Raw genomic sequence first — 26,641 nt, forward strand, 5'->3', positions numbered from 1 at the left:
CTTTGTGGGAATTTTTGCTATTTCCCCCTTATAGGTATGTCTATTTTGACCGGAGTATTATTAATATCATGTTCCCCAATTATAATTATCTCATGCTCCCCAAATTTCTCCTTCTCACCCAGTCTGGCTCCCAAATTAATATTAATTGTTATTGTTATCATTAGTTGTTATCCTGTTGAAGAGATTTATTCTAGTTCTATGTCTAACTCTTAATGCTAATAAATTAAGAAGTATTTTGTTTAAGTTACTAAGTCTTAATATGGATCTCGTTTTGTTCACATCTATTTGATCACCTTCCGTATCATTTAAATAAAGTTGTAAAATTTGAATAAATTTTTGTATTAATCTATTATTGTGAAAATAAGTGGTTTTATTCTAAAAGGAAATAAATCCGTTACATCCAAATATAATACAAAACTCTATGCACCTCCAGGCCCACAACTATATTTCTAATTTAATCACAACCTCCCCTATCAACTAAAAATAAATGTTACTTAGTTTTATTTAGAATCTATTTAACGTTATACAAATATGAAGCCAGTTTATTAGCAAATTTTTTCTTAAATCGTATGCCAAAAAATTTCTTGCATTTGATAGTAAATAACTGAGTGAATATTTACAACAAAAAAGTAAAAACACAATTTTAGTCAGCTGAGTGTCTGGTATCAGTACAATGGAAAATATTTCGCAATTTTGCAGTTTGATTTTTTGACATTCGCGCCGCTAGATCACTGTTTTCGACCAGTGTGCTGTGCCGTACAGGGTCTTGAAGTTTTTGTGCTACCTTTTGTAAGAAGTAATATTGGTCGTTCTTTTATTGGTCAATAAAAATATACCAAAAGCTATTTCTTTAACCTAACTTTTCCAGTAATGACGGTGTATGTATGTGCTATATATCTAAGACCATGTATATCAAATTCTTTATGATCGGACGAAAAAATATAACACAATAATATTTAAAAAAAAGTCCTTGGAATCTGGTTATGCTCAAGGGTAGAGGGGTAGGGTATCACATGGTCGGTACCGTCCGACTACAGCTCTCTCTTACTTGTTTTATTATAAATATGTCCATACAGTACTTCTTTTTTAATTTTACAGTCGTTTTATAATTACAATGCCAACAACTAATTAAGAAGGGAAAGAAGGAGATATTATGAGAAGCATTTTAGAGGCATTGATTCTCATGGTCTTTGGAGAGTGTTGAAGAAATCCGGTTTTTATGGTGGCGAAGAGATGTCATATGATGGGGATATTGAAGCTTTGAATATGTTTTTTTCTGGTACTGTAAATTCTGCTGATACTGACCGTATGAACTTTAGTACCTTACCTGATTTGGATAATTCATTCTCTTTTAGTTGCATCACTATTGAAGATGTTTTCTTGGCGCTAAAAAAGATTAAATCGAAGTCAATTGGTGTTGATGGCGTTTCTATTATATTTCTTAAACAGATATTTCCCTTTATTTCTGATATAGTTCTTGAATTGATGAATTGTGTGCTCACTACATCGGTATTTCCGTTAGCATGGAAAACTGCTAGAGTTGTACCGATACCCAAGTCTTCGGTAGTGCGAAATGCAAGTGACTTGAGACCTATTTCCATTTTGCCGGTCTTGTCAAAGCTTTGTGAGAACATAATAAAGAACCAACTTGTGTCGCAAACAGAGAGAATGATTTTTGGAAACCAGCATGCTTTTCGTAAGGGTCATAGCACTTCGTCGTTGTTATTGCATATGACTGATGTAATTAGACAGAATTTAAATGAATACAAAGTGTCAGCTTTGGTATTCCTTGACTTGACTAAAGCTTTTAATTCCATCTCCCATAACATTCTGATTAAGAAACTGTATAATCAGTTCAATTTTTCCGTGTCGGCCTGCAAACTTATATTGTCGTATCTTTCTGATAGATCTCAGTTTGTGGATATCAATGGTAACAAATCTAGCATTATTTCTCTGTCATCTGGCGTGCCCCAGGGTTCTGTACTTGGCCCATTATTGTTTAATTTGTACGTTAATGATCTTTCTCGACATTTGGACATGGACATGTGTACTCCCTTTTGCTTTGCTGATGACATATTTCTGCTTGTTAGTGCACACAGGGATAGTCCTGATATACTGCAGGCTAAGATAAATTTCTGTTTGGAGGAAATGTTGACATGGACAAATGCAAACTCGTTTATAATTAATCCCAATAAAACCAAAGCTATTTTGTTTGGAAGCTCTGATGTATGTCCTAATGTATTTTTGGGTCAAAATAGGATTGACTTTGTTGATAGGCATATGTGTTTAGGTGTCCTAATTGATAAAAAACTGGATTTTGGGTTGCACGTGAACCTTATGTTCTCTAGAGTTTATAGCACCTTGCGTAGGATTTACTCGAATAGTGTTTTTATTCCGTCTTGGGTTAAACTAAGATTAGCCCATGCTCTACTTATGCCGAAAATACGCTACGGTTTAGAGATTGTTTCTGGAACTCGTTTTACTTACATACAAAAATTGAAACGATTAGTTAACACAGTAGTTCGATATGTGTTTAATGTAAGGAGACGTGACCACATTTCTGAATATGTCCGGCGCTTTTTGGGTATTTCTTTCGTGCAATATATCGATAGATGTAATTTGCAATTTTTCTATAAAATGATAAGAAGTGGAAATCCATACGCCTTTCGGCAATCTTTTAAATTTTCTAGATCGTCAAGAAATCCTAACTTATTCATTCCTAGAATTGCATGTTCTGTTTTTGAAAGATCCTTTGTAGTACGTGTTGCCAGAAAATGGAATCAGCTTCCTCTTGAATTGCGAATTTTCTCCCACTCTAATAATGCGTTTCGCAAGAAAGTTACTAGTATCTTTTTGAACTCATAAATGTGTTTATTGATTGCATCATCTTCATATTTTTTATTTTTTGGTGCATGTTACTAATTCGGACTTTTTCTTTTCTTTTTGTTCTTTCTTTATTTATATTGGTTGGGGAACCAAACGTTTTTTTATTCATCTCGGAATAATATTGATTTTATAAATATGAATGTTTATTAAATTTAATTTTAAGGCATTTGAATTGTTTATGTAATACATTTTTATGGCCGAATTAGGCTATGTTGTTACATTTTGAAATAAATAAATAAATAAATAAATAAATGTCTCAATTTTACAGCTATTCAATTTGTTCTAAGTGATGAATTTACGCATCTAAGGCCAGAACAACGCCAAGGATTATTACATGAAGGCACTGGAGCAAGAGTTATATCTGCATATGTGGAAATTATATTTGATAACTCAGACAACCGCGTGCCGGTAAGTGCAATTCCACCCTACCAATTTGTAATATTTTTTCAAGTTATCCACAAATTTCGAAACGACTACACTGTACAACAAAATTTAACTTTTTTAAAAATACAAGAAACCCCGCACAGATTATGAAAGAGGACTGAAAAAAAGAAGACGCGTGTATCGGCGTCCGTTCCGCCCATTTCTCTACAGGTTTTGAAATATTTGACATCAGATTCCTTGGAATCCTTCCAATTTAGGTATAAAGTGTCTTTGGCAATATTACTTACAACAAAGCGGGGTATCTTTTTATGAAAAAAATTAACCCTCATGCGAGTCACTAAACGGGTCTTTTTGGCCCCTTTTTTTAAAAACGTTTAAAAACTCCTTTAAAATGTGATCGTATATCATCAAAATATTCTACATAATTATTTGTCATAATATTTTACTATAGGTCCCTGAATACACCAAAACTCTAAATCGTACCTAAACGCCAGGAATCTGCCAAAAGTAAAATCACGTTTTAGGGTTAATGTTGTACTTTATCTGAGTTTATTAAGTTTCGTCCTACAAAACTTCATTCTAGATAGAAGACGTCAAAGACAAAAATATTCTCCAACAAATTTCAATATAATTCGCCGAATAAATGAAATATGTATTTGCTGCAAAGAGAACATATGCCAAAAAATATTCGTTCAGAGAGATTATACTCAAGAAGAACAAAACACTCGTTTTAACCTCCGGCAAATAGAAAGAACTGAAGATTCATCTTGGCGAATTCTGTGTGTTTATTAATGACAAAAAGTACACCTGGTCAAATGGAAAAATAAACGCCCAATCTGAGCATGATGCTAAATTTTTAACTGATGTCTTTTAAAGCAGAGTTCAAAATAAACAGTACACTAACAAAGTGTACCGCTCCGAGTACAGTATCACTAAAATATTTTTAGCGTTAGTGTTCCCGAACACAAACAATAACAAAAAATTTAAGTGATACTGTTCCGGAGCACAACGATAAACGTAGTGTACCACATTTTGGTACACTAAAAACGTTGGGTACCGCAGTCGGAGCACTAAAAATCGTAGTGTTCCGCAGTCGGAGCCCTAAAAAATCGTAGTGTACCACATGTCGGAACACTAAAAAATAATGAATGATAATGTACCACACACGAGTTTATTATGATTTGAGAGGAAATTAAGTATTTATAGTGTCAAGTTAAAAATAGTAGTAGATACCTTTTGTTGCATACATGTAAGAATGTACAATTAGATACAACCCTGATGCAACCCTTAACTTTTAAATGTAACGAAGTTGAAGATAAGCAGCCAAACTGACAACACGTATTAATATAAGCCTGTATAATTTTAATTAATAAACGTTTGTGAATTCTTTATTATAATATAAAACGGTCGTTGTATTTCATTTGAGTCTACGGAAACCAATAGTCTTCAATCGATCACTTGACATTTTTCTCAGAAGTGGGATAAGGATCATCTTATTGGAAGAAGCGTCTACCAACAAGAAATATGGAAAATTTGCACAAATGCACGGTTAAGCAATTGCAAGCGAAATGCAGAGAAATTGGTGTTTCTCATAGTGGTAACAAAAAGCAATTGATCGAACGACTTGAAGACAACAACGAAAGGGATTTGCACGGATTCACATCTCCTCGTGATATGCAAAACCGAATTTCGCAATTAGAAGATATGGTAACTGGATTACGTTTATTTATGGAGCAACGTGGACAATCAGCATTTGAGCCGAACAACGCATCATCTCCCTTGAACACGTTTGCGACACCGGATGGTAATATGTCCCTGCAAGGCACACGGCCTAGCTTGCCAAACGTGGCAAACGTTGTGACAGTATTACCGGAATCACGTTCGATTCCGTCGTATGTTCAAACGAATACGTCTTTTGGTGCAGTTCAGACTACGTCGATTCCAACGATCCACACGAATGCTTCTGCTGGTTTACCAACGTTTACATCTTCATTGCACGGACATGCTCAACTTCCACGAAATACAACGCAAAATGTAGTGACGTCATGCTACAACGTACCAACACATACAACGACACATGCGAATTTCACAACAGGTACACAGACAGGAGTGTTCACGCAAAATACGCAGCAGCATAATGGGTATGTTCAGTCAACGCAGCCGCACAATGTGTATGCGCAGCCACCGATATTTACAACGAGTGTCTATTCTGCGCCGCCGCAGTCAGAAACATGTATGCAGCCGATACAGCGTTATGTTCAGCACAACCCCTTTGGGAACGTAAAGGAAATAATTCAACTTTTGCCAGAGTTTAATCCGTCATCTGAAGAATCTATTAATCCCTCGCAATTTGTACGACGTGTGGAATTATTGAAGAGAGCTTATAACTGGGATGACGCATCAGTTATATTTGCAGTGCAACAGAAAATGGCTGGCCCAGCCAAGTATTGGGTTGACTCAGTGCAGGAGGTATTTCTGACTTGGCCTCAGTTTGTTAATAAGTTTCTTTCAGATTTTCCTCAAAACGAAATCGCAGCCGATGTTCACATTAGAATGGCACAGACAAAACGACAGCTCAGCGAAACGCCGCAGGAATATTATTACAGAATGTACGCTATTGGAAAACGGGGCAATTTAAGTGAATCATCCATAGCACGGCACATCGTCAACGGAATTAACGACCAAGGATTGAAGCTGAAAATATCCAATGATTATATCACCTGCAATCAACTTCTGAGTGACATCAACGCATATTGTAGTTATAATGAGGTAAGAAGAGTGCTGACACCAATAACGAATAAATCGAAACGCAGCAGTGAACATAAAATGGGTCCAGAGAAGAAAGGCGATGACAAAGTGAATAAGTTCAAATGTTTTAATTGTGGTAACGCTGGCCACAAAGCTGTAAACTGCCCAGAGCCGCAGAAGAGAAATAGATGTACGATATGCAAACGGACTTCACACGGTGCAAGTGAATGTCCAACGAAAACCCCGAATGTTAATGTTAACAAAATAAAGGACAGCGGAAAGTCAAACGAAATACTACGTAAACTTGTCAAAGTGAAGGACAAGGAATTCGAAGCTTTTATTGATTCTGGAAGTGATCGAAGTTTGATCAGACGAAGTTTTGCAACGATAATTGGCGAAACGAAAACTTGCTGTATTGTTTTAAATGGTTTTGCTGGAGGCAAATACGAATGCACAACATTTGTCAATGTGAAGATTGATATTGATGAAACGAGTTACGACGTGAATCTTTATGTAGTGGAAGATTCAATGATTCCGAATGATGTACTTTTGGGTCGAGATGTTTTATGCCAAAAAGGTCGACGCACCATTATTGAAGGAGATGAGTGCTGGATGCAAAACGTAAATGCAATTAGTAGCAACGAAAGCTTAACAACCGAAGAACACAACGAATTGCAGATGATCATCCAGGAAAATCGACAGTGTTTCTCAGAAAAGTCAAGCGAATTGGGTAAGTGCAACTTAGTGAAAATGGAAATCGAAGTTACTACGCCAGAACCAATACGAAGAAAGCCATATCGAATTGCATTTGCTAAACGCCCTATTGTGGCAAATATAGTGAAGGACTTGCTTGACAACGAAATTATCAGAAAATCAAATTCTCCGTACGCATCGGGAATTGTCTTGGTCGAGAAGAGAAATGGTGAACACCGTTTATGTATTGATTACAGACAGTTAAATCAAATAACAGTACGCATACCGCATCCTATGCCAGTATTGGATGAACAGATCGCACAACTCGCCGGAAATCGTTATTTCACCACACTCGACTTGCGTATGGGTTATCACCAAATTGAAGTAGAAGAGAACTCGAAGAAGTTCACAGCGTTCGTGACTTCAGATGGTCATTATGAATTCAACCGGATGCCATTTGGTTTGGTAAACGCGCCAGCAATATTTCAGGCCACGATGAACCGAGTAATAGAATTTATGAATCCAGGAGAAGTTTTAGCGTATCTGGATGACGTGATAATTCCCAGTAAAACAGTCAAAGAAGGCCTGGACCGATTAAAAAGATTTTTAGATATTTTGAAGAAATGTGGTCTCACGTTGCGATTGGCAAAATGTTCGTTCTTAGCCGAAAAGATTTCTTATTTAGGCCACATAGTTACGCCTGAAGGTATTTCGCCTGGAGAAGAGAAAGTGAACGCGATCAGACATTTTAAGGTACCAACCAATGTAACAGAAGTTCGACGTTTCCTTGGCCTAACGAACTTCTTCAGGAAATTTGTGAAAGATTATGGAGCCATAACGAAACCACTCACGATGTTAACACGAAAGAGTGAAGAGAATAAATTTTGTTGGGGCGTACCACAGGAAAACGCATTCAAGAGCCTAATTCAAATTTTGTGCAGTGAACCGGTTCTAGCAATCTACGATATGAAGGCAGATCACGAGGTTCACACGGATGCAAGCAGTTTGGGATTAGCTGGAGTCTTGTTACAGTCCGATGGTAATGGTAATTGGCACCCAGTGTTTTATTTTAGTCGTCACTGTTCTGAAACGGAATCGAAATATCACAGTTACGAGTTGGAAGTTTTAGCTGTGGTTGAAACGTTGGAGCGGTTCCGTACATACTTACTTGGAAAGCCATTCCGCGTTGTAACTGATTGTGCCGCAATTACTAAGGTAAAGGCAACGAAGGAATTACAACCACGAGTAGCACGATGGCTGATGAAATTAGTTGAATTTGATTGTCAGTACGTACACCGACAAGGATCACGTATGGCACACGTTGATGCTCTCAGCCGTTCACCGGATGAACCACCAACGGAAATTTAACCAGCAGGGTTCATAATGAGTATCGATAGCGATGATTGGATCCTCACGATGCAGTTAAACGACGACCACATAAAGAACATAATGATGATACTGCGAGATGAATTAAAATCTGAGCAAGAAAAACAGATAAAATCTGAATACGTATTAGAAAAACATCGACTTTACCGGAAAACGAAAAATGGACTACGATTTGTCATACCGAAGGCTATACGATGGCGCATAGCTAGACATTGTCATGATGATATTGGTCATTATGGATTGGAGAAAAGTCTCTCACGAATGGAACAAACGTTTTGGTTCCCCCGTATGCGGAAATATATGAAGGAGTACATTGCAGCGTGTGTAGAGTGTTGCTACAATAAGGCAAAAGGTGGTAAGCACGAAGGAGCTCTACATTTTAGCGAAGTCGAACCGCTACCATTCAGGCAAGTACATATTGATCATTTGGGGCCATTTATAAGAAGCAAGCATGGTCATACGCATATATTAGCCATAGCCGACTCCTTTACGAAATTTGTTGTCATAAAAGCTGTTCGAAATACGAAGACATTGCCCGTCATCAACGTTTTAAATGAGGTTAGCGGATACTTTGGTCTACCTCGAAGAATAATTTCCGACCGTGGAACAGCTTTTACGTCTAAAATGTTTGAGGAATATTGCGATCGAAATAATATTCAACATATCAAGAATGCAGTCCGAACACCCAGGGCAAATGGACAAGTTGAGAGGGTCAATCAACTTATCCTGTCTTACTTGCGAACTACCACCGAAGAACCGAAGGATTGGGACATGGCACTTCACATTTTACAATGGTCAATCAATTCAACGAAAAATTCGACAACAGGCTACAGTCCGAATGAATTGATCTTCGATTACATGCCCACCGACTTAATTCAAAACCGCTTGTTAGCAGCTGTACAAGATGATGTACACAACGAAGAAGTTCCCATCAACGAAAAGCGCATTCTGGCCGCAGAAAACATCAAAAGCGAACGAGAACGATGGAAAAAGAGGTTTGACAGTAAACATTCGAATCCGACGATGTATGCAGAAGGTGACTTGGTCCTGATACAGAATGAGCCGCCAGCGACAGGTGAATCACGGAAGTTAGAACCCAAGTACAAGGGTCCATACATAATAGCACGAGTTTTGGGCAACGATAGATACCTGATAGAGGACATTCCTGGAATAAACATCACGAATAGGAAATTCTGTTCCGTATTCAGCTCCGATAAGATGAAGAAATGGTGTGAATGTTCCCCCGAGTTGGATGTCTCAAGCGATGATGAAGCCGAGGACGACTTCAGGTCAGGAAAGGCCGAGTTGTCAAGTTAAAAATAGTAGTAGATACCTTTTGTTGCATACATGTAAGAATGTACAATTAGATACAACCCTGATGCAACCCTTAACTTTTAAATGTAACGAAGTTGAAGATAAGCAGCCAAACTGACAACACGTATTAATATAAGCCTGTATAATTTTAATTAATAAACGTTTGTGAATTCTTTATTATAATATAAAACGGTCGTTGTATTTCATTTGAGTCTACGGAAACCAATAGTCTTCAATCGATCACTTGACAATAGTTTTTGAGTTAAGTACAAATTAAGACATAAAAACACAGATACACCTGTTAAATCCATGTATGTATACATATTAATTAATAACGTTGGGAACTTAAGTAGAAAATATGAAAAACATTAATTCGGTTGTTGTACAATGGCGTACTGCAAATTGTAGTGTCCTGACTGTGGATACATGAGTTTATTATGATTTGTGAGGAAAATTAAATATTTTATAATTTGTTTTTTAATAAATACAAATTAAGAAATAATATTTTATTTTAACACGTGAACAGCTCCTGATTTGATTTTTGGACAATGGATCAATAAAAATCGTAGTGTTCGGCTGCGGAGCACTAAAAATCGTAGTGTTCCAACTGCCGGATCACTAAAAATTTTAGTGTTCCGACTGCCGGATATCTAAAAATCGAAACAATGGAACAATAAAAATAATAGTGTTCCGACTGCCGGATCTCTAAAAATCGAAACGCTGTTAATTATGATTTCTGAGGAAAATTAAATATTGTATGGGTTGTGGGATGAGTAAAAATTAAAAATAAAAATTAATAAATAAAATGCACGTGTTTTAAATTAGTTGCAAACGTTGAGAGCTTTAGTAGAAAATTAGAAAAAACAAGTTAGAAAACGTTAAGTTCGGCCGGACCGAACTGTTTATACCCTCCACCAAAATTAAATTGAAAGAGAATGGAATAATTAGTTTCCTTTCATCTATGAAAGTACTTAGATCCGCCTAATTACCAAATTTCAACCATTTTGGAGGGATAATGAAGGTAAAACCTTCAAAATACCGAATATTGGGAGGTACCGTTTTATGGGGGCTATATGAAGGCGTGGACCTATACCAACAAATTTCAGATGGAACGTTTTATATCCTCAACGAAGACTAATTAACAAATTTCATCCATTTTGGTGGGATAATGAAGCTAAAACCTTCAAAATACCGAATATCGCGAAGTACCGTTCTATGGGGGCTATATGAAGGTGTGGACCTATACCAACAAATTCCAGGTGGAAAGTTCTATACACCCAACTATAACTAAATACCAAATTCAAAATACCGAATATCGCGAATCATAATAAACTCATGTGTGGTACATTGCCTTATTGTATTGCACGTGGTACACTACGATTTTTAGTTATCCGGCAGTGTTTAGTGTTCCGACAGTCGGAATACTACGATGTTTAATGTTCTGCAGTCGAACACTACGATTTTTAGTGCTCCATTGTCCAAAAACCAAACCAAACATACATGGATGTAATATTTTATCTTAATTTTTATTAATCAAACTAGCTGACCCGGTCCGCGTTGCTGGCCCCTTGTTTGGGTTCTCCGTGTAAACTTTAGTTATCTATCCAGCATTGATACAGCCATAATTAGGCATCCCTCTAGAAACTTCATAATATAAATCAATGTTTTGAAATAAATTCCATGTAATGGTATCCCCCAAATTTAAGATATAAAATCTCTTTTATTATACCCTTCACCATAAATTGACAGTTTAAAGCACTTTGTGGCCCACATATAATGATCGGTGCACGTCAATTAACATTGCTATATATTGGATTGTTGGTCTCGGTTGGGGCCGTAATTATTACTGCAAAGAATTGTTGGTATAGGTCCACGTTTTGATATAGCTCCCATAGAACGCTACCGGCTGATTTTCGCTATTTTTGAGGATTTAACATCATTATCACACCGAAATGGCCGAAATCTGGTTTTAATATATTTTAAAGAGGAGAGCAGAAATATTCGTATCGACCGAAAGACACGCCTTTTTATTTGCGCTCGGTATGTAACAGTAATAGGTTCACGTTTTGATATAGCTCCCATAAAACAGTACCTCCCGATTTTCGATAGTTCAGAGATATAGCCACTGTTCAGTACACGTCCTCGTTTTGATATAGCTCCCATAGAACGGTGGCGCCTGATTTTCGCTATTTTTGGTGGGTTTAACCTCATTCAGGCCGATCTAACGTAACGCTTTTTTTCTTCGCGCTCTATATGCAATAGTGGTAAAATACCCCTCAGCGAAATGTATATTCCTTCGGGATATGTATGGCAACATTTATATAATTCATAAAAAAAATTACTTCTAAAATTGTAGTTGTTATTATCGAGATTTTGCTGTATTTAAAAAATGTATCTTTACCTAGCTATTCCAAGGACTGAAATCAATGCTAATGAAGTTTCACATCCCACATTTTGAGATTTTATCCGTAATTATAATATTTTCAAAAATCGAACACGATCGCGGTATTCTGATTCCAATGATATTGTATTTTATATCAATAACTTTGTCTGATTTCCAATGGATCTTTCTGGAATTTCGATCTTGTGACATCTCAAGTTATCCGGATTTTACTGTATTCCAAAATGTGGAGTTGATCGCGCTGTCCCACTTATTGTTTAGTGTTCAGCGTTTATAGCGTTTTTTAGGCACGCTTACAAAATTATGTATATTATCTGAAATTTGAAGCATTGTGGCGTTTTTTTTTTTGTTTATTGGGATAGCGTTTGCAATTTTGTTTTTTCAAAATAGTCTGGCTTAATCCCATTGTAGTTGTTTTAATATTTTAAAACAACTATTTTATTAGTGGAAAAGATTTGGCATTGTTCGCCAAGGGGTAAGGCAGGGAATACTATAGTTTCGATCCACGCCACTGGATCTCATCAGTTCCCTTGTTTCTTGTTTGTGGATATTCTCCACCGAAGTTATTTTTCAATAACTTCTTCAACAAGAAACTTTTTATACCCAAACATCAATCGTCAGCTCGAAGTATAAAGGTAAGCAAAGAAAAAAGTTCAATGAGAAGTTTTTCCTTGGCAACCTCATACAACTCCGACGAAAGTGTCTGCGAAACAATTCAAACCTCTTCCACTTGTGTGTGTCGTCGAATTTCGACAAATGCACACACCAAAATTTGGTTGGTCTGCTTTACAGCAAAAACAACACACGTCGTGCCAGTATCTTCAATTTGAAGCATTGTGGCGTTTTTTTTTTATTGGGATAGCGTTTGCAATTTTGTTTTTTCAAAATAGTCTGGCTTAATCCCATTGTAGTTGTTTTAATATTTTAAAACAACTATTTTATTAGTGGAAAAGATTTGGCATTGTTCGCCAAGGGGTAAGGCATGGAATACTATAGTTTCGATCCACGCCACTGGATCTCATCAGTTCCCTTGTTTCTTGTTTGTGGATATTCTCCACCGAAGTTATTTTTCAACAACTTCTTCAACAAGAAACTTTTTATATCCAAACATCAATCGTCAGCTCGAATTTTAAAGGTAAGCAAAGAAAAAAGTTCAATGAGAAGTTTTTCCTTGGCAACCTCATACAACTCCGACGAAAGTGCCTGCGAAACAATTCAAAAAAAAAAAAAAAAAAAACGCCACAATGCACTGTGGTCCCAGGCCGCGACAAAAATACAAAAATCGATGTCTACAAATTATGATTGTAACTATTCAAATCTATCGTAGGCACATCCAATTTTAGTATTCCGGCTTTCTTTTTACAACTTCTAACGGTACTTGCTATAGCAGAGCCGCAGAAGTGAGCATTTCCATTTGAAGAAATTGAGACATTGAAATTTCCATTAACGTTGTGACAAGTTAAAAGTGATATCACAAAAAAGTAATGTGTAAAATTACTATAGTAAGAAATGGATGTTAAAGCTAATGGTATTGTTATTGTTTTTAATTGATAACATCATAAAGTTGTATCTTTATTTTGTTGTAAAATTGATCTCTTTTGAAATGTATTTTTGTGAGTGTTTTTTATTTAGTATTGTGAAAAGAAATAGAATTTTAGTACCTTGGATCCTCGCGGATCCTCACGTTATTTTTATTGAAATGTTCGTGAAAGTGTCCAGAGTTAGAAAAAAATTATCTCGTCTGCCGAAAGTTGCCGAGCGGTATTCAGTTTTCATTATACTGAGTATACTCGATGTTTTGTGAATGGGTTTTTGGGTGTTTTCAAGCAATCGGTGTTGTTGTTTTGCATTTTTTTTCGATCTTATTTTTTAAAAAATGATGTTTTTAGAATTACAGTATGAATGTATGTTTTCAAATTTTTATGTTTTTGAAATATGGCATTCAAAAAACTTTGTCAATGCCAGCATGGGACGGACGGTATTCGAAGAAATTATAGCAAATCTTCAGGTGGATGTTGCGGGATATGATTTCCTTTTATACACTGTCTCTGCAAAGGAATTTTGGATACACAACGAGAGGACAAAAAAATTATAAACATCATGCAAATTGGCTTGCTATAAAAGACACCATTATTTTTGAAGCAAGAATTATCTGCCGTTAAAAGTAAAAACGCGGCCTGCTGTAGATTTAACCTCCACACGGAAAACTAAACAACGTAGAATGGTTATATGATATGCAGGAACACCTGTATGGTCTTGTTTACTGTTTATATGCCCTGGTAGTCGATCTGGGAACTCTCCTAATTCAGAAATCCTGTAGCTAGTATTTATTTTAATAGATGCCAACCAATCCTCGCGAACTAAACGTCTCATAAAACATCTTAGTTTCCACATATTCCCGGTTTGAGAACTATAGAACATTATTTACATCTAATATAATCTGGTACGCCCTTGGTCCATGTGTTAAACCTCCTAGTAAGAATATTCTATGCCTTATATTGTTGATACTTGTTACAAGTTAATCCTTGTCAAGAATAAAATTCATAAAATATCATGATTTTACAAACGTATATGTAAAAAATTTAGGCCAAATATCTGTAGTTAACATGATATAGGACTATACCCAAATGTGGACATATCTTGATGCATTTTTGCAAGACAGTTTGATACAGATTACAAACTCGAAATGTCAGATTTCAGGAAATTCAGTTGGAAAATTTGGTCAAAATCTTGAAATTATTAAAAAGCGGGAGGTACGTCTATATGGAGAATATACCAAAGCATGGACCTCTATTGACCATGGACCTATGCAAGATATTTTATACCACCAAAGAACACAAAATGTCAAATTACAGCTAATTCACTTTGAAAATATAGATAAAATCTTGAAATTAATAAAAAAACTGGAGGTATCGTTATGGGGCGTCTACACCTAAAAGTGGGCCAATCTTGACGATTTTTGGGGAAAATTATCTTCTAGTCACTACTAGTTTACGGTAAATTTTTCTGATCGATATCTTGATTATAAATATTTTTGTCGCTCTCTCCCATAGAAGCTAAACCACAGTGCAATGCTTCAAATTGAAGACACTGGCACGACGTGTGTTGTTTTTGCTGTAAAGCAGACCAACCAAATTTTGGTGTGTGCATTTGTCGAAATTCGACGACACACACAAGTGGAAGAGGTTTGAATTGTTTCGCAGACACTTTCGTCGGAGTTGTATGAGGTTGCCAAGGAAAAACTTCTCATTGAACTTTTTTCTTTGCTTACCTTTATACTTCGAGCTGACAATTGATGTTTGGGTATAAAAAGTTTCTTGTTGAAGAAGTTATTGAAAAATAACTTCGGTGGAGAATATCCACAAACAAGAAACAAGGGAACTGATGAGATCCAGTGGCGTGGATCGAAACTATAGTATTCCCTGCCTTACCCCTTGGCGAACAATGCCAAATCTTTTCCACTAATAAAATAGTTGTTTTAAAATATTAAAACAACTACAATGGGATTAAGCCAGACTATTATCTGAAATAATAAATGTTTGCAAATTTTGTGATGACCGCGATATTTCACTTCCGCGAAGACCATTCAGGGTCAAGACAGTAATTACAGTAGTATTGCAAACAATCTGTAAACAATACGTTCAAAAATATCATGGACTTCAGATTAAAAAAAAAATATGAAGGAGAACCTCCGGTCACTACACTTAGCCGTATTAAAATAGCTCACGACCGCGCTATCCCACTTGTTCAAGCTAGTGTTTATATCATTTTTGTGTCACGCTTACTAAAATTATGTATATTAATTGAAATAATACATTTTTGAAAACTTTGCGATCATTCAGGGAAAACAATCTGTAAACAATACGTTCAAAAATATCAAAGATTTCAGATTTTCTTAAAAACATTGTGGGGGAGGACCACCGGTCACTACTCCTATCCGTATAAAAACAGCTTACGACAGTTCTAATTAATTGAAATAATACATTTTTGAAAATTTTGGGATGACCGCGATTTTCACTTCCGCGACGACCATTCAGGGTCAAGCCTGTTATTACCATAGCATTGCAAACAATTTGTAAACAATATATTAAAACGTATCTTGAATTTCACGGTTTTCTTAAAAAAAATGTGAGGAGGACCACCGGTCACTACACTTAGCGGGATAAAAAAATAGATTACGACCTATTCTCAGACCTAAAAACTCCACATACAAAATTTCATAAGATTTCCCAATCGATTTTTCGGAATTTCTATATAGTGACATCTCAAGTCTTCGGGATTTTACTGTATTCCAAAATATGGCGTTGACCGCGTTATCCCACATATTGAAGCCAGTGTTTTAGCGGTTTTGCAGTCACGTTTACTTAAATTATTTTTGAATAATTAGGGATGACCGCGATATCCCACTTCCGCGACGACCATCCAAAAAAATATATAGCCTATTTTCACCACCGGTGTTCCCAGTACATTATCTGAAATTTTCAAGAAAATCTATTCAGCCGTTTTTGAGTCTATTCGGAACATACAAACAAACAAACATACTAACATACACACATTGCCTTTGTTGAAACACGTCCGTTCAGTTTGCCGATCACACAATGAATGTCTGCATGACGCGATTATTTATTCTTATCAACCCTTATTATCTACTGTACAATTATCGATTACTTAAATACATGGTTGTATTCAACCCAATAACTACTATCGATATGTGTTTTACTTAAACTAGGTGTGTTCATTACTTTATTCGACTACAGCTCGGCCAACCTGATAGGTGTGACCGCCCCGGTCACATGGGGGTTAAGTTAACTACGCAAGTGCATAGTGTACTTAAACTAATGGACTAAATACTTAAACGACTTAACAACTACTATGTACAATTTATTTACAATTATATACATCGGGCAGAGCAGCCCTAGGTCCCATTACCGGGGTCATCGGTCTTCCATAATCTCATATTACACGCTTCTATCACCCCATCATAAGGAATCTGGGTGATTTGACAATTTTCAATGTCGCCCACAACATATCTATCATGTGGCAACACCTTGCGCACGGTGTAGGGCCCTTTGAATTTTGGTATCAATTTTTTATTTACGCCCACTGTCGTATCTACGTTTTTGATTACTACAAAATCACCTACTTTAAATGAGTTTACTTTGATACCCTTTTCCTCGGATCGCTGCTCGTTATATTTTTGCGTCCTCGCAATAGCTAATTCGGCTTTATCTCTAATTTCTTTGATACCCCCCCCCCCCGGGCCTGAAAAGTTCTCCTCTAGGTATTCTGTAAGCTTGTCAACTATTTCTCCTCTTTGGTTGACTCCAAAAAGTACCCTACTCGGAGTATCCCCAATTGATCTATTCACTGTATTGTTAAATGCGAATTCAATTTTACTAAGCTGTTTCACCCAGTCAGCATGTGCTACTGGCTCACTAAGTTTAGCCAACATTCCCACCAAGGTTCTGTTCACTCGCTCAACCTGACCATTTGCTTGGGGCGAGTGGACAGCCACCTTAACGTGGTCTATGTTTTTCTCTTCCAAAAATTCTTCAAATTCTTTTGAGGTGAAACAACTTCCTCTGTCCGTAATGCATCTAACTGGCCTACTATAGTAATCGAAATACTTTAATAATGCTGCCTTGACCTCTTTGGTGCTCGTTGTCAATACTGGGTAAAGTCTAACAAATTTCGTGAAAGCATCTATAACAACCAGAATGTGCTTTCTTTTTGATTGAAGGGACGGTAAGGGGCCTAAATGATCCAAATGAACCGTGTGGAACGGTTTAGGTTCCTTCGGGATACTGTGTAGCGCCCTTGCGTTAGGCCTATGAGGAGTGGAATACTTGATACAAGTCTTCTTGTATTTTTCTATCTTTTGCTTCATTTCTGGAAACCAATAATGCTCTTTCATTTTCAAATAACACTTGTCTACTCCAAGGTGTCCTAACTTCTCATGCATGGTTCTAATAATCTCAGTTTCCATGTCCTTCGGGACGAAAAATCGCAAATCCTCGTTAATTTTCCTATAAACCACCCCATTTACCATATCGTATCCATTTACCGGTCCTTGTTCTAGTTTCACTTTCAATTCACTGACTTCTGCATCCCTAGCCTGCGCTGCGCATAGCTGAAAATCTATATCCTCTACTTCTATAGTTGCTACCACCTCGTCCCTATTACCCTGTTCTATTCTTGACAATGCATCCACATGGGCCATTTTCTCGCCCGCTCTATGGACGATGGTATAACTATAGTTCTCCAATTCTAATGCTCAGCGCGCTATTCGGCTATTTATATTCCTCTTTGCTAATGTTAACGCGAGCAAATTACAATCTGTTACTATCTTGAATTGTATTCCTTCAAGGTATGCTCTAAATCTTCGTAATGAGTATATAATTGCCAACGTTTCTAACTCGAAGCTGTGGTATCTTGTTTCCGCATCTATCGTTCTCTTCGAAAAATAAGCTACCGGATGAAATACACCGTCATCCTGTTTCTGCATCAGGATAGACCCAAACCCTATTGCACTCGCATCACAGTGCAGTTCCGTTTCCCTACTTGGGTTATAAATCGCTAAAATAGGGCTTGAAGTCAAATGACGCTTCAAAATTTCGAAGGCCTCCCTGCACTCGTCGGTAATTTCATATTTTGCTCCATTTTTAGTTAATGCATACAAGGGCTTTGCTATTAATGCGAAGCCTTTAACGAACTTTCTGAAATATGAACATAACCCTAAATATGCTTGCATTTCTTTTACATTCTTAGGCATCGGGTACTCCTCGATTGCCTTAACATGCCCGTCTGAAGGTGCAATACCTTTTCTCGAAACCTTATAGCCCAAATATTCAATCTCGGTATATGCAAACTTACACTTCTCTATCTTGAGCTTCAGCCCGTACGTGGCTAGTCGGTCCAGTACCCTTTTCATCAATTGGGTATGCTCTCCTAATGTCCTTGATGCTATCACAATGTCATCCATATAGATTACCATTTCGTTCTTTTCCAAAAAGTCGTGAAAAATTCCCGCAATGAACCGTTGAAATACCGCTGGTCCATTTTTCAACCCAAATGGTAACCTCAAGAACTCATACTGACCGTTTGGCACTACAAATGACGTATACTTCACCGAGTCCTCTTCTAGTCTCACATGATAAAAACCGGATTTCAAATCCATTATCGTGAACCACGATTTTCCCTCAAGGTATTCTAAACAATCCTCAATTAGGGGCAAAGGGTAATTGTCCCTAACGATCATCTTATTAAGTGCTCTATAATCCACGCACATCCTAATCTCCCCACTTTTCTTCTTGGTCAACACTATTGGTGATGCATAAGGAGAGTTACTAGGCCTTATGATCCCTTTCTCTAACAGGTCCGCAATAATTTTGCTAACTTCCTGTTTCTCCGCAAAGGACAGTCTTCTAGGCGAACAGTAGGTTGCATTCCCTGAGTTCACCAAAATTGACGCTTTAAAGTCCGAAGTCCTTGGTTAATTTTTCATTTTCTCAAAATAATTCCTCTTAATCAACTTGCCAAGCTCCTTTCTTTCATATTCATTTAAATCTGGATTAATATCCCACCTTTCCTCAGTGTCCTCCTTGTTTGCACTACATTCATCTCCCTTTTGTATTTCTTTAACAACATACACTCCTTGCAGGGGATTATATTCTCCCACTAGTACCTCAGATTCATTAGCTTCCTCACAATGATGAAATTCTCCACAATCCACCTCCCTTTCGGGATCATTATGTTTGTACCCATTACTCTGTATTTCATTATCATTTACTTTATTTATAAGTTTTAACTCCGCACCCTGTTCCTTTTCATTATTATTTATTTCCTTTAAACGTTTTATTTCCGTACCCTGTACTTTCTCATTGTTCATTTCCTTTACCAGTTTTATTTTCGTACCCTGTACTCCTTTATCCATACTCACTGCTTTCACAGGGTTAGGCTTTTCCCCTTTATTGGGATTAGAAAGAACACCACACAGTTTATGATTTAATTCATTTTTTATTAGCGGCCCTTGTTTTCTTTCATCATTTGGGTCCGCGTTTAAAACCATCTTAACATAAGTGTTCCCGGTATTTTTACATGATTCACTGGGATCCGGGCCCCCTTTTCTTAAACATAAACTAATTGAAAACAACTTCAAAAAATCTCTTCCGAGCACAAAAGTACACGGAGCCTTATCTACTAAAATTTTTCAATTAATCACTTTTATTCTCCCTCCAAATTCAAGGGCTGCCTGTATTTGGCCACACACTTGTAGTCTCCCTCCATTCAGGTCCCTAAAGCGAGAGGGCTTCTCCTTTTTCATTCTATATTTTGGGCATAGGGACCTAACCAGCGCCTGGTTGATGAAGCTACATGGGCTACCCGTGTCAAGTAAGGAAGAAATGAGATAAAAATTAGACCCGGAATTTCTAGGACCTAAAGCTACTCTTACCTTAATATTCCAGTCAACCTCCTGCTCCTGCACCGCTCCCACAGCTCTGAGTGGGCAATGTATTTTCAAGTGGCCCGACCGACCACACTTAAAACAGACCCCCTTGGGCCGTTGTTACAACTGGACTGATAATGTCCGAACCCCTGGCAATTGTAGCATCTGGTTCCAGCCAGGGCTGGACTGATCGTGTTGCTTCTTGCTAGCCGCTGGGCCTTCTCGGCCACCATCTTTTCATAGCGTGGAATCAATCTTTTAAAAGCACCCACTGTTGCTGCGTGTAGGAAGACTAGGGATGCCGCCGACTTGTCGCACATTCCCTCTACGATATACTCGACTAATTCTGCTTCTGTGATGGGGGCCCCATCTGCCAATTGCTGCATTTCCAATGCATATCGATGTAGGCTTTCCTTGCCTCTCTGCCACTTGCGGTTGTCCAACCGCCGTAGTATTTCTTTAGTTCCAAGTGGCTTCTGGAACTCATCGCATAATTCCTTCTTTAATGCCAACCAGCTTTCCGCGTCTGCTCTGCGCACGAACAAGCCTGCACTACCAGCCAACATTCGACGTGCATACAAAAATTTCTCTGCCTCCGTGCAGTTCAGAACGTTCGTTACTTTTTCATATTCTGCTACCCACTTAGTAACAGCATAACCGTCGTCACCAGTAAATTTTGGCAACGCTGCTTCTATGTCCGCAAACGTAACCACACTTTCCTTCTTCTCTTCCTCTTCATTCTGCAACTTCATTTCTTTTAATTGCGCCTTTAACTTCTCTATTCTATCAACGGCTTCGTCGTTTGTCTTTGCATGCATGTTTGTGGCTACGTGCGTTTGTGACGTAGTTGTTGTTTCTGCTTGTTGCGATGGTATGCTGGCTGGTTGCTGTACGTGTGTGTGTATGTAACGGCTGGCTTGCTGGCTGATGAAATTCTTGTTGTACGTGCCTGTCGTCGCTTGCTTGATTTTTTGATGACTCACCATCTGGCCGGAGTGCTGGTGGCGTTGATACATTAATTTCTCGAATGTCTTCCAACAAGTCCCTTAACTCTTGGACAGTTGGTGTTTGTGGGCAGTTTATGCCCATTTGCTCGAGATGAGCTTTTAACTTTTCGTTCACCATTTTCTTTTTAGTTTTTTCTTTTCGTTTTTAACCACTTTTAGTTTTAGGTTTAGTTTCTTATTTCCTCAGCTTTTGTTTATGTTTATTTTTCAATAGCCTCAGTTCCTCAGTTTTTTGTATTTTATTTAATTAATTATCATTAACTTTTGTTAAAATCGCACTTTCATTGGTTGGCTTGTCTGATTTCACAATTGGTGGTTGAGCGTCGTTCTTTTATACACCTGAAGTTCTTGAAACACGTCCGTTCAGTTTGCCGATCACACAATGAATGTCTGCATGACGCGATTATTTATTCTTATCAACCCTTATTATCTACTGTACAATTATCGATTACTTAAATACATGGTTGTATTCAACCCAATAACTACTATCGATATGTGTTTTACTTAAACTAGGTGTGTTCATTACTTTATTCGACTACACCTTTTATATATTAGATTTAACCAAATATTTCATTTTCCTAAGAAAACATAATTCCTTTTTTATCTTTTAGTGTTCCAACACGTGGTGCACTACGATTTTTAGTGATCCGGCAGTCGGAACACTAAAATTTTTAGTGTTCCGGCAGTAGGAACACTACGATTTTTAGCGCTCCACAGTCGAACACTAAGATTTTTAGTGCTCCATTGTCTAAAAATCAAATCAGATGTTTTACACATTTTCTTCTATTTTTATTTTTTCAATAATAATTTAATATATAATTTATTAAATAATAAATACATATTTATTTATCCTAAAAACATAAAATATTTAATTTTGCTCACATAATAAACAGACGATTATCTTAACATTATTATTAGCATTTCGGCTCGTGGTACGCTACGATTTTTAGTGTTCCGCAGACGAACACTACGATTTTTAGTGCTCCATTGTCCAAGAACCAAATCAGATGTTTTTCACATTTTCTTTTAATTTTTATTTATTAAAAAAATATATATAAATATTTAATTTATATAATTTAATTTCTTCAGAAATCATAATAAATTAATGTATGGTTCATTACCTTATAGTTTCAAAACGTGGTAAAAAACGATTTTTAGTGCTCCGGCACGACGATCTTTGTGCTTCATTCCAAAAAAACTAAATATTGTTTTTTCATAATTTTGACCAAATTTCGCAATGTGATTAACTAATTTAAACATACATGAATGTAACAGTTTATCTTAATTTTTATTTGATCAAATTTAATCAAATATTTAATTTTCCTAAGAAAACATAATACCTTTATTATTTTTTAGTGTTCCAACACTATGATTTTTAGTGATCCGGCAGTCGGAACACTAAAATTTTTAGTGCTCCGCAGTCGGAACACTAAAATTGTTAGTGCTCCGCAGTCGGAGCATTACGATTTTTAGTGCTCCGGCAGTCGGAACACTAAAATTTTTGGTGCTCCGCAGTCGGAACACTACGATTTTTAGTCCTCCGCAGTCGGAGCACTACGATTTTTAGTGCTCCGGCATGCGGTACACAACGATTATCGTTGTGTTCCGGTGCAGTATCACTAAAATATTTTTTAGTGTTTATGTTCCGGAGCGGTACACTATCGTAGTGAACCTATCCACCTTGGTACGGTACGATACCATAGTGTTTATTTTCGAACACTGTTTTAAAGACAGAAATTACAATAATAATACACAATAGCCATATGATTTCTGCCATTTAATATCCTATAATGTTGCTAATCTCGAAAAATCTTTAAATTTTGCAAATTTTCTAACATACCTCAATAAGTTTGACATATTTTTCTTATTTGAAACGCACGTTGTGTACAATAAACAAGCCAATTTCACACCTTATTTTAAAAACTATTACGTTCAGTGGATTGATGCTGAAAAAATACATAGAGCTGGTCGTGCACGTGGAGGTTGTCTATTTGGTTTTAAACGGGAATTAAAAAAGAAATATAAATTGAAATTTACAAATATCTATGACAATATCTTGTGTGCAACTTTTAATAACAATCTGTTTTACTTTATTCCCTGTTATCTAAATTGTACAAACTTGAAAAATGATGCTGAAAAGTTTGAAGCGTTTTTGAAGAATCTTAATCCTAATTGTTACTGTATTATTGGGGATTTCAATGCTCGTATTGGGGAAGAGCAAATATTAGATCAAAACATCTTGGGGGATTTTCCCCTCATCCAAGTACTTAGAACATCTAACGATAAAACAATAAAGGTAAACAAGGTAGAAAACTGTTAAACCTGATTGGAGATGTGGGTGGAATTGTCGTTAATGGCAGGACAGTGGGGAATGAGAATGGGGAGTACACTTTTTGTGGGGGTTATGGGTAGTTCTGTAATAGATTACTGTTTTTGTTCATTTGATTTTCTTAAATATATAGATAACTTCAAGGTTGGGTACGAACCATTCACAGATCATATGCCACTTTGTCTCGTTATGAAGATTCCTATTTGCATGGTTTATAGGCAACCTCAGAAACCCTTAGAAAAACTTTACTGGAAAGATAAATTAAAATCACAATACCAACAAAATCTAACTGCACTCTGTAATGCCCAAGCGATTCAAAATAATACAACTGTGGAAGATATGGTAAATATGCTAACAAGTAATATAAAACTTGCTAATGCAAAACAACACAAACTTAAATATTTTGAACCTAAACAGAAGTGGTTCGATTGAAGAGGTTACAGACTTCGAGCAACTATGCGCAGAAACCTTAAAGAATACCGGAAAAACCATTGGTTAACAAACAGAATCAGGTACTATCACGAACAATCTTCACGAAAAATATTTCAAAAAGCCTGTAGCCTCAAGAAGTTAGAATATTATAATAACAACATAAAGAAATTAGATTCCGTGACCTGTAGCAAAGAGTGGTGGAAATTGTCGAAGTCATTAAAGAATCAAAGCCACACAGCCAGTGAAGGTCTTTGCGCTATTGACTTTTTAGAACATTTTGGCACTTTATTATTAAACAGAACCAATACTAACACGATATGTTGGTTTATGCCCTACAGGATAGATGCATTTTTGGATTCACCATTCGAATATTGGGAGTTGTTCAACGTTCTAAAAAGGCTGAAGCCTAAAAAATCACCTGGTGAAGATGGAAGTTCTTACGAATTCTACAGATATGCACCTCATTGCTTTCACGTCTATTTAATAGATTTATTTAATAAAATATTCCTTAGCGAGACAATTCCAATACCATTCAAAAGATCAATTCTTATACCTTTATTTCAAAAAGGCGACCCAACAGTTGTCACTAATTATAGAGGATTATCCCTCATAAATACATTATGTAAAATTTTCTGCAATATCCTGCTCAACAGGTTATCAGATTGGACCACACGGAACAATATCTTAAACGAATTTCAGACTGGATTCCGCAAAGAATACTCCACGGTTGATAATATTTTCAACCTAACAAATATAATAAGTCTTAATAACGAGAAAAACAATCGTACATATGCCTTCTTCGTAGATTTCTCCTCCGCATTCGATTTAATTCCCAGAAACATCATGTTTTACAAACTTTCTAACATGGGTTTGTCGTCTAAAATAGTCCGAATTTTGCAGAACCTTTATGAAAATACTGAAAGTAGGATCTGGGACGGAAGTAACTTTTCATCTTTCTTTCCCGCTGAGTCTGGTTTTAGGCAAGGCTGCATTCTAAGCCCCTTATTATTTTCCTCTCTTTCAACAGACATATGAAACAGAAACTTTCTGCTTCAAAGATAGCAATCAACTCTACCTGGTCAAAATACCTTTCTAAGTCTAAAATATCATATGCGAGTAAATTGAAAATATTCGATGCTTGTTCGAAATCTATATTGTTTTACAGTGCCCAGGTTTGGGGTTATAAACGATATGAAGAAGTAGAGAAGCTTTTTCGTTTTTTATAAAGAGAATTTTACTACTTACAGACAACACTCCGAATTACGTGCTACACATCGAAACAGGCTTGAATACCTTATATTTTTCAACATTAAAATTGCATTTTGATTATATCAATAACGTTCTACATTTAAATTCTCATAGACTATCGCGGATATTAGCAGAGGAGATTACTCGACAGGGAATATTTTGGGCAAAGGATTGGTCTAACATATGCTCTTCTCTACATTATACCCCATCGAATGGAAGTTTACCTATATGTTACTTCTCGAAAGAAATAATTGAATTGCACAATATCAAAGCCAAACGAGATTTTCGCATAAGCGCTACAAACTCCCAACATCATGACTTATACTACCTTTTAAACTACGACCTTAATCCTCTCTATATTACACAGCTATCTGCACGAGCGAGTAGTTTAGTTCTGAAAGCGAGGTGTGGGTTACTAAATCTAAATGCAAGATGCTTTAGTAACGACAGTAACGTCATATGCTGAGTGTGTAACTTGAACGAGCTTGAAGACACACTGCATTTTATTGGTATCTGTCCGGTATACAAAGAATATAGAACTGCGTATTTCGGTAGAAGTACTCTAACATTAACTGAAGTATGTAGGATATTGAATGGCCTAAATTATGAATCTCTATATAAATATATGGAAACTTGTATAAAATATAGAAGTCTAATATTAAATGAATTTAATTAGAAACAAAATCGTATAAAATATTTTTACTTATATGAATTAAAAAACTCTGATCGTATTTAATACTAAATATATTAATCTGTAAATTAAAATGGCTTACAGCATTTTGCTAGCCTATTATAGAATGCAAATTTTTAGTGTAAAACTCTTTGTAACAAGTATAAATCTATTAATAAATAATAATAATATATATCAAGAAAATATATACATAAAATTTGTCAACAAAACACCCAAATATTTTTTGAATAAAATTGGATTGTTCTCTTTTCGAGTTGATGCATGAAAGTAACATGAAATGTAGTTTTAGACGAAAGGTGTTAAAAGAAGAAATGTTCTACACAAAATTTCAGTCCCAGAAAATTACGTTACAAAATTAGATGTTATATGTAGAAATTATTTGTTAAACTTTTAGACTCTTAATTAAAATGTATTCCATACTGAGTCAAACTCACCTAAAATATTTAACTTTTTGGGGATTGTGTCAATAAAAGAAATGCTCCAAATCAAATTTCATATCGATATAAATGCTACATATACATAAATAAGTGTTGATTAGGTTAGGTTAGGTTTGGGGATGTGCAGCCACTAATTTGTGACTGCGTCACTCGGAGACCTTATGGTCCATTGTGATCATCCGGGGGGAAACTATGAATGATGTAATTAGGTAGAAAATTTTAGAAGGGAAATTAGTTTT

General features: G+C 36.4%; 2 protein-coding genes across 3 annotated transcripts in view; one reads left to right on the forward strand and one right to left on the reverse strand.

Moving 5' to 3' along the window:
• SMC3 (structural maintenance of chromosomes 3) overlaps positions 1-26,641 on the forward strand; it is a 355,919-nt gene that overhangs the window by 20,746 nt on the left and 308,532 nt on the right. For both annotated transcript variants that reach the window (XR_012412017.1, XM_073979227.1), the window contains exon 3: positions 3,155-3,294. Coding sequence is in view for 1 of the 2 variants with exons in the window: in XM_073979227.1 (XP_073835328.1) it covers positions 3,155-3,294 (140 nt within the window). In the remaining variant the exon portion in view is untranslated. The remainder of the gene's footprint in view (positions 1-3,154; positions 3,295-26,641) is intronic.
• Positions 19,809-21,653, reverse strand: LOC141397981 (uncharacterized). Its single transcript, XM_073975040.1, has 2 exons — positions 20,265-21,653; positions 19,809-20,190 (listed from the first exon to the last, which is right to left on the reverse strand). The coding sequence occupies exon 1, from the start codon at positions 21,272-21,274 to the stop codon at positions 20,330-20,332; it is 945 nt and encodes a 314-aa protein (XP_073831141.1). The 5' UTR covers positions 21,275-21,653; the 3' UTR covers positions 19,809-20,190; positions 20,265-20,329.

The sequence above is a fragment of the Musca autumnalis genome, unplaced genomic scaffold (genome assembly GCF_047663935.1).
Source record: "Musca autumnalis isolate F117 unplaced genomic scaffold, ASM4766393v1 scaffold_3, whole genome shotgun sequence".
In the NCBI taxonomy this organism is placed as follows: domain Eukaryota; kingdom Metazoa; phylum Arthropoda; class Insecta; order Diptera; family Muscidae; genus Musca; species Musca autumnalis.

Excerpts from the sequence above, each read along its gene's own strand:
- LOC141397981 (XM_073975040.1), bottom strand. The coding sequence starts at position 21,274 with ATGTATCAACGCCACCAGCACTCCGGCCAGATGGTGAGTCATCAAAAA.